The sequence below is a fragment of the Nanorana parkeri genome, unplaced genomic scaffold (assembly GCF_000935625.1).
Source record: "Nanorana parkeri isolate BGI_ZX_2015 unplaced genomic scaffold, ASM93562v1 scaffold579, whole genome shotgun sequence".
In the NCBI taxonomy this organism is placed as follows: Eukaryota; Metazoa; Chordata; class Amphibia; order Anura; family Dicroglossidae; genus Nanorana; species Nanorana parkeri.
In genome coordinates, this window is record NW_017306847.1 from 343,690 (window position 1) to 353,637 (window position 9,948).

The 9,948-nt window shown below is 42.9% G+C and overlaps 1 protein-coding gene across 1 annotated transcript in view; it reads left to right on the forward strand.

The window, feature by feature from the left end:
• NISCH (nischarin) overlaps nt 1-8,929 on the forward strand; it is a 61,349-nt gene extending 52,420 nt beyond the window's left edge. Inside the window, exons 14-15 of the mRNA XM_018562480.1 lie at nt 5,256-5,362; nt 8,845-8,929. Coding sequence (XP_018417982.1) covers nt 5,256-5,362; nt 8,845-8,898 — 161 coding nt within the window. The 3' untranslated portion in view covers nt 8,899-8,929. The remainder of the gene's footprint in view (nt 1-5,255; nt 5,363-8,844) is intronic.
• Nucleotides 8,930-9,948: the final 1,019 nt, after the last annotated feature.

Here is a 9,948-nt window from a genome sequence, read left to right on the forward strand (position 1 = left end):
AAAAAAAAAAATGACATTTGTTGTCTGGGTTTGGTTCAATGGTATTCTTTTTATGAAATATAATTATAATATCTACACAGTCCAGGACACTAGATGCCTGTCATTGTATGTGATGTAATGGAGTATCTGGAAAATTCTGGGATTAATGCATCCATTATTTACATAGGCCTAGAATGTGAGCTGGTGACATTTACTCCTTTGTATGGGAGTGGAGTCACCCATTTAGATAGTATAACTCATAGTGGCTAATTTACTAAATGGGAAAAGCATGTTCGCTTTGCAAAGCAGATTTTCACTTAGCTTATTGAATATGGTAACGCTGTTTTTAGATTGTAAGCTCTCAGGGTCAGGGCCCTCTACCATCTTGTCTTGAATTGTATTGTGATTGTAATGTCTTCCGTATATTGTAAAGTGATGCGCAAACTTTTGGCGCTATATAAATCCTGTATTATAATAATATTGACTTCCATCATCCAATCATGTGCAAGCACAAATCCTGCTTTTTTATATGTCCTTGCACGAGATTGGGTGTTCTTTGTCAAGTGGATTTTTACCACATACAGTACACATGGTCCTCATCATGTTGAGAAAAGCCTGAATTGCACATTTTCTATTATTTCTTAAGGGCTTGCATATGACCTCACTTAAAGGAGAACTATGAGGTGAGTGCTTTTCACTCACCTCAGAGTTCTAGCCGACCTGTGACAATGAGACTGTCACAGGTCGGCTCAGTAGATCGGGAGGTGAGCAAACACATGTCGGTGTTCGCTCACTTCTCGATCCTATCACGGCTCTCTGCCGTGACAGGGGAGGGGATGGATTCCTCCCTCCCCGCTCCGATCCTCCAGCGCTGACTGGCAGAACAGACGGGGGAGGGGGAGGGGGTGGATACAGCTGGCTCTGCCTCTAGATAAGCAGAGCCAGCTGTCACTCACGCAGCTGGGCGGATCTCGACATCGATGTTGGGATCCGCTCCGGCGTCTCAGTATACCGTGAGCTGACGGGAGGACGCTAGTTTGTGTCCTCCCGTTACCCTAAGGAGAACTATGGGGAAAAGCCCTGACCCCATAGTTCTCCTTTTTAAGGGAGCTGTGAAATAATTAAGCCAATGATACAGCCACTCTTAATCAGGGACACTCTCTCCTGAGTGTACTGAGCTAAGCATGACATTAACCTTTCCATACTATCGAATGCCATTATTTTAATTTTTTTCCCCAGAGTTAGCACTTGTGTTCTTGCAGTGGGAGGTTTGGAAGGTGACTGTCAGGTGGTATTTCCAAAGTTTATAATTTTGAAGAGTTATCACCCTACACTGAATTCAGTTCACATTTATCACTTACTCATTTAGCATTCAGAGCTGAATTCCCAGATGGTTTCAACCAATATGGTTGATGCTTTTTGCATTTTATCAGTTTACTCGTAGGGATTGTCACTTCCTTTGTGGGTCCCACTTGCGGTTTCTGGCATGAAATTCACACACTTTTACATTAATATTTGAACAACTCATTTCTTTGGCTACAATTTTTGATTTTCTTTATTTTAATCCTAAATCATCGCATCACCCTGTGTATACCTTGTAAAACATTCAATTCTGAAATAGCTGACGTCCAGCAAATGCTATTCACAGCTTTGAGGGTATCCCAAAATAATTTAATAGCCTCTATAGCAGGGGTAACCAAACTCTGGCCCTCCAGCTGTGGTGGAACTACAAATCCCATGAGGCATTGCAAGATTCTCACAGCCACAGACATGACTCCCAGAGAGAGATGCATCATGGAATTTGTAGTTTCCCCACAGCTGGAGGGCCGGAGTTTGGTTACCCCTGCTCTATAGAATCTGTCCTCCAATATTAGGAAAAACCACCAGGCTTTTTTTTTCTCAAATAGTATGTTTCCAGTTCCACTGGGACTACATAGTTGCCCCACATGCTATTGGGGACCTAAGTTTAGTAGAGCTTCAGCGAATGTTTTTTTTTTTTTATTAAGGAGAAATTTAAGACTGTGTCTTAGTTGATCATGATGCTATAGGTTTTGCTTTATAACCTTTCAGGAAAGCCACCCCTGCGCACACCCTGCCAGGCATTCTCCAAAGTCTTACTCTAATTTCTGAAACAAGTAAGTCCTCAAATAAAGCTAACCACAGCTAGCAAGATACCTCAGAAGATCAGTGGTGTGGAAACCTTGCTAATGTGGATGGGTCATTGGCTTCTGCATCTTAAACACAACCCATGCACTTTCATACTTCTAGCCATACATAATGACACTGTTAAGGGAGAAGAACTTAAAGAGGAACTCCAGTTATTTAAAAAGTGAACCCTTGCAGTGGAACTGCAAACTCCTGTCTGTCTTTTATGCAACACCCATATTTATAAAAGTCCAAAAACTTCAAATAAATTATGCAATGCAGTAGATCTTCAATCCCAGGTTATCACCGTGCTCCTCATTTATTTTCAATGCACTCGCAATCCCAGGTTATCACCGTGCTTTTCCAAATATCATAGCTTGTTAGAATAACTTTAGCTTTCTATCCTTCCACTCTACATTCAATCCTCCATAGATAACTTGTTTCCAATGAAAGCAAGATTACAGATGGACTCCCAGTGCAAAGCTCGAACAGAAGGATTAAAATCTCTCATTGTGCAGCATCTCAGTAAAATATTTATGAAAACAAATAAAATACACTCACAGACAGACAACGCAGTAAAATCAAGCTTATCTATCGCCTCCTGGCAGCTTGTATCCAACAGGGAGTGATTGTGGATACACATTCCCACGAGGAGATAGATGAGCTTGATTTTACTGTAAGGGTTGTCTGTAAGGGTATTTTATTTGTTTTCATAAAAGTTTTACTGAGATGCTGCACAATGAGAGATGTTAATCCTTCTGTTTGAGCTTTGCACTGGGAGTCTATGAGTGTAGGAGGAGAAGGAGAGCACTGGTGGATCGAAGTGCAATCTTGCTGTCATTGGAAATGAGTTATCTATGGAAGATTGAATATAGAGCGGAAGGGGAGACAGCTAAAGTTATCCTAACAAGCTATGATATTTGGAAAAACAAACAAGGAAATGTAATCGGGGTTCCTGTAATATAAATGAGATCTTAACGACCATCTGGTGAGTGCATTGAAAAGAAATGAGGAGCACGGTTATAACCTGGGATGGAAGATTTATTATCCTATTTATTTGAAGTTTTTGGACTTTTATAAATATGGGTGTTGCATAAAAGACACCCGGGACTTTGCACTCTTTTGAAGGTTTGATGCATTTCATTGTATTGAAAATAATTATGAATACACAGTCAGGTGTACATTTTATATGTATATGTGTAAATATATATATATATATAACAGAGGGCTGAATTCAAAGACACCCCAAAAACCAAAGTGAACCAATGATGCAGCAGGCTAGTCCATTGTGCCGAAATGTAATTGCAGCAACTCAAAATGGTACTCATTAGTTTGTATGGCCCCCACGTGCTTGTATGGATGCCTAACAACGTCGGGGCATGCTCATAATGAGATGAAGCATGGTGTCCTGGGGTATCTCCTCCCAGATCTGGACCAGGGCATCACTGAGCTCCTGAACAGACTGAGGTGCAACCTGGCGGTGTCGGATGAACCGAGACATAATGTCCCAGAGGTGTTCTATTGGATTCAGGTCAGGCGAGCGTATGGGCCATTCAATGCTATTAATTCCTTCATTCTCAAGGAACTGGCTGCATACTCTCGCCACATGAGGCCGGGTATTGTCATGCACCAGGAGGAACCCAGGACCCACTGCACCAGCGTAGGGTCTGACAATGGGTCCGAGAATTTAATCCCGATATCTAATGGCAGTCAGGGTGCCATTGTCTAGCCTGTAGAGGTCTGTGCGTCCCTCCATGGGTATGCCTCCCCAGACCATCACTGACCCACCACCAAACAGAACATGCTAAACAATGGTACAGGCAGCATAACGTTCACGGCTTCTCCAGACCCTTTCACGTCTGTCACATGTGCTCAGGGTGAACCTGCTCTCATCTGTGCAAAGCACAGGGCGCCAGTGGAATGCATCAAAACGCACTGCACTGCATAAGCAAGAATGCATCCAGTCCTGGTCCGGACATGGTGTGAACAAGCCCTAAAGCACAGATTGATGAGTATTGACATCAAACTAATTACATTTACATCTTTTATCTAAACATTTAAAAAGGCTACATATGTCACAGAGGCAAGTGGCTTGTATTGATTTGCAGCAGCCAACAACCAGTGACAATTGTTATCATGAATGGAAGTGAGGGATAATTGAAATCTTGAGTTGTCACCAGAAAAGGAAAAGAGGGGAGATCTTCAAATGGAGAGACTTGGTACAGTAACAACTTTTAAAGAGAGGATGCCCCTTACAATGTAGAGCAACAGGAAGTGAAGGGAAATCTCCCCATTGGCACACAGACTACATACAACACTGATAAGTGTTTTTAACCTTCCCTACTCCATCCAAAACTAACAAAAAGATGTGGCACACCACTTTAAAGAAATGTCTTCCAGTGAATTTCTTTGTGCCAGGAAAGAGTTAATCAAGGTCATCGCTATTTAGCTGCACGTTTTGGAGATTGCTCTGATCCACATGAGCATGTTGCACAGTGCTGTGGTGGAACCTGACAGTGTGATTGAGCAGAGGACAATCTCCAATCAACAGGGATCATGGGTTTTGCTGATTTATAGCTATACTATAGATCTGACTCAGCAAGGGAGTGTTTAGCACTACAGACTGACCTCTAATTCCACACAGAGCAAGGATACTTTTCTGCATCATGCTGGCAGGGGACAGGCTTTTCTACTTTGTGCACATTTTGTTTTGATGCACCAGGAACGTGTTTAGTAAAGTAAATAACCAAACTGAAGTGAAGGGAGCCAAACTCAATTCGGCTATTCACTTCAGCCCTGTACGGCTGCCTTCGGCTCCCTTCACTTCACTTTGGTTCGGCTGAAACGAAGTGTAGAATACATTCGCATCAGCCGATCCAACATCTGGATCAGCTGAGGCCAGCGTTCAACAGTTCATTCACTGCTGTTCGCCCCTATTCTCATAGGGGTCGCACAGCAGTGAGTGAATATCCGAATGCTGCTGTGCTGTGTGTGTGTAATAAATGATTCATTAATTGTATGCATTATGAGTTGCATTAATTTGTGTTTTATATATCTGCCCTGAGTTCAGCTTTAAATGCGTCTGTGCGTTTGTGATTGTTGTGAGTAGTTGACTATTTTGTATTTCATAGACCGGCCCGCAGACAGCAGAACTTCCACCAGTCTGACCCAAAATGATCACTCGCAAAGAAAAGGTGGAATCCAACATTCTGTACATGATAGAGGAAAAAGCAGAGAGGTAAATGATGGGGTATAGTCTATTATACAGTAATAGTGTGTTAATCATATATGTACGTTGTATGTATTTGTGTTTGCTATGTGGAAAGACTAGCCATACATGCTTGGTAAGTAGTTGATATTGTTTACATTATTACACTTCTTAAAGTGACACTAAACTCAGAAGTTAAATCTTAAAAATGCATACAAGTACCTTAACTATTAATAGAATTGTATCTTATGTGTGCATTACTCAGCTGTAGATCCTCAAATCATCTGAACTGGTGCTGACACTGTCCTTCCTTCTGGAGGGTGGCTACTTTTGTTCCCCATGGTCCCTAGATGTGTTGTAAAGTAGGCACGGCTCCAAGCTCACTCCCGTGATGGACTGCTATCTTAATACAAATTGGTAAACTAAACGTGAGATTGTAGTCCATCACGGGAGCGAGCTTGGAGATGTGTCTACTTTACAACACGCACAGGGACCATGGGGACCAAAAGTAGCCACCCTCCAGAAGGAAAGACAGTGTCAGCACCAATTCAGAGATGATTTAAGTGATACACAAATAAGATACATTTTTGTTAATAGTTAAGGTGCGTGAATACATTTTGAAGATTAAACTCCTGAGTTTAGTGTCACTTTAATGTTGCACTGACTTGCTGTACCCAGTTTTACTTGTGAACTTTTATAATAGGTATACTAGCCTGATGTGTAAATGCTTATACAGTATTTCAGAAGGCCATTTTCACACAGAGTTACCTCCTGTGCAGAAATCTAAATACAATTGCTCTTACATATTATCCCATGCATATTAGAAATTGTACAAAATGTTATGAATCACCAAAGAAACTAAGACACCACACAGCTATACATAATTAAACAAACAAATAGGGCTGCAGCTAACGATTATTTTCATAATCGATTAGTTAGCCGATTATTAAGTTCGATTAATCGGATAAAAAAAAACAAAAAGGCTCCAGTGATGGACTACTAGTTTGTATGGAGATTGTAGTCCATCACGGGAGCAAGCTTGGAGCGGTGGAAGTAAAAAAAAAGTGAAATGCAGGGATAGAGAGGATGGGTATGATGGTGTAATGGGGTGCAGAGGACGGGGATGATGGTGGAATGGGGTACAGGGATGGAGTGAACGGGTATAATGATGGAATGGAGTGCAGGGAAGGCGAGGACGGGTATGATGGTGGGATGGGGGGCAGAGGACGGGGATGATGGTGGAATGGGGTACAGGGATGGAGTGAACGGGTATAATGATGGAATGGAGTGCAGGGAAGGCGAGGACGGGTATGATGGTGGGATGGGGGGCAGAGGACGGGGATGATGGTGGAATGGGGTACAGGGATGGAGTGAACGGGTATAATGATGGAATGGAGTGCAGGGAAGGCGAGGACGGGTATGATGGTGGGATGGGGGGCAGAGGACGGGGATGATGGTGGAATGGGGTACAGGGATGGAGTGAACGGGTATAATGATGGAATGGAGTGCAGGGAAGGCGAGGACGGGTATGATGGTGGGATGGGGGGCAGAGGACGGGGATGATGGTGGAATGGGGTACAGGGATGGAGTGAACGGGTATAATGATGGAATGGAGTGCAGGGAAGGCGAGGACGGGTATGATGGTGGGATGGGGGGCAGAGGACGGGGATGATGGTGGAATGGGGTACAGGGATGGAGTGAACGGGTATAATGATGGAATGGAGTGCAGGGAAGGCGAGGACGGGTATGATGGTGGGATGGGGGGCAGAGGACGGGGATGATGGTGGAATGGGGTACAGGGATGGAGTGAACGGGTATAATGATGGAATGGAGTGCAGGGAAGGCGAGGACGGGTATGATGGTGGGATGGGGGGCAGAGGACGGGGATGATGGTGGAATGGGGTACAGGGATGGAGAGGACGGGTATGATGGTGGGATGGGGTGCAGAGGATGGGTATGATGGTGGGTTGGGGTGCACAGTGTTGGGTCCCAGGCTCCGGGGAAGGGGGGGGAGGTCGGGGCACTTACTGTCTGAACATTGGAAAACGTTGGTAACGTTTTCGATCGTCGATTTTAATCGACTAAATCGAATTGTTGCAGCTCTACAAACAAAACAAATGAATGGGCCTTTTAAGGTGTCATACCTGGAAAAGCTGGAACACAAGGAAGCTTATGAACATCACTAATAACAATACAATTTTAGACATTTTTTATTGACAATACCACCCATGTAAAATGTTTTGCTTGAAAGCAACCCCTGGCAAATCATCCCCCTGGACCAGACAGGCACATTGCATATAAGGTTATCCATCTAATAAACTTCTTTATCAATTTCTTAATAATTACAACATATTGCTTAGTCAATGTGTCTGTCTTTAAATCATATGTTGATGTGCAGCGGCTCCAATCTTCTCTTCTCTTTTGAAGACCCACAAAATACGTTCATTTGTATAATTAATAGGGATGCACCAATACCGGTTTTTCGGTACTTTCTTTCCGGTAGTCACCGATACAGAGTACTGTTGGCGTGTGCCCAGGTTATCAGGAAGTCGGGCGGCGGAGCATGACTCCTCGCCTGGCTTCCTGATTGCCTGTGAAGCAAAGATTCTAGCGAAAGATCACCGGCTTCACATGCCGAGGCTGCCTGGGTTCCTGACCAATCAGGAAGCCGGGCGGCGAGTCATGAGGTGCCGTCCAGCTTCCTGATTGGTCAGGAAGCCAGGCTGCCAAGCAACAAGTGCAGCTGGCTTCCTAGCCAATAAGGAAGCCGGGCAACACATCAAGACCCACCTCCTGGCTTCCTGATTACTAGGAGGACGGCTTCACTTGTTCCTAGGCAGCCTGGCTTCTTGATCAATCAGGAAGCTCTGAGGCAGTTCATTACATGCCGCCCGGTTTCCTGATTGGTTAGGAAGCCAGGCTGCCTAGCAACAAGTGAAACCGGCTTCCTAGCCAATCCTGATTGGAAAGGAAGCTGGCTCCATGCTTCCTCGGCAGTTGCAGGCAGAGGGATGCCTCCCTCTGACCGGAAGTTCCTGTATCGGAGGTAAGTATTGGTGCATTTGGGCGAATATTCGCCCAAATACTCGGTATCGACACTGATACTAGTATCGGTGCATCCCTAAAATTTAACATGCCAAAAGGGAGGAGATCAGGGAAATTCGTTGTTGGGATTTACAGACACTAAGTGTATCTCCATGACTAAAAAGAATGTTTCTTTTTTTATACCCAATTGTTTCCTTTTTGTATATATTTTCATTCTTTGGTGGCCATGTTTGCTCATGATTTAAAATTCAGTGTGGTATGTTTACAGTTCACTTATGTTCTTGAACTTGAGCTACAGGTTTATTGTGTCATCAAGAACATAGTCTGTTATTTGAATTAGTTTGTCCCAAGAATTGATAGTTTTTTTTAGTATTCCTGCTTATTTGTCATACTTGTGTAAGGGAGTAAGCGATGTGAAGAGCAGAATGATTTGATATCATTTGAATAATGAACATTTCTGCTTGCAGCCATCCAAATCTGATGCAGTTTTGCAAAATAATAATCTTCATGTGGCCAGGTGAGGTTTTACCTTACACTTTTAGAACACATTTGGCCTAATACACAAACACAGTAAACGTGTAGCAATTTAATTATCGTGTTTGTTTTTATTTGTATGATTTCAAACAGATTTTTTTATTCCAGCATTCTGTTGACTGCACACATGTAATAGTTACCACACCCAAGGATTTTATCCATATTTGAGACATTTCGACTGTAAAGGACAATTCATATTTTGTAATACTATTTAGTTGCTGGGTTTTTTTTCAAGAATTTCTGCATGATATTAGGCCCGAATTCAAAATCTTGTGTTGCGGTAACATATCATGCATACAGTGGTACCTCGGTTCACGAACTTAATTCGTTCCACGATTCTGGTTGCGATTCCTCTGATCTCGACTAGAGGAAGCCACGACTATGTGTCAGAGCAGGGAAGATGGCTGCGGTTGTGTTCATCACCCGATGCGGAGTTCACGAACGGAAGCACAATTTTGCCTAATTCCTGTTCGCAAACAGAAGCGTTCGTGAACCGAGGTACCACTGTATTAGTGCCAAGCAATACACTTATTCTGAATTGCACCCCAACACACCTGCTGCATGTTGCTAAATATTTTTTGTGCCTTTTGTGGTGCGTTGGGCAGCCTGTTAAATGAATGGGTTGCCTTAATACAATGCACAACATAAGGTTATGTGTTGAATACAATGTACCAATTTAATGGTCCATTCATACCTTTCAAGTGTGGTGAATTGCAGCAATATTTTGTTTGTTAGTGCACTTTGGTGCCATTCATTTTAGGTGGCACCCCAGCGCACTAACCCAACGCACTTTAGAACAGCACTTCACAACACATAGTAACGCATTGAACCTCATTTACACAGTGCTATGTGTAACTCTGTACTAAATAAAACTGATGTTTGCTAGTCAATAAAAAAAAAGTGTTCAGTGATTAATCAAATCAATAAGGTGCTCCAATAAATATTTTGTTAAACAAACATGGCTGCAGTTCACTGTGAAAATATATATTTGCCCAATTATTCAAAAGTGAAATGTTAATGTCTATTTCTTGAAAAAA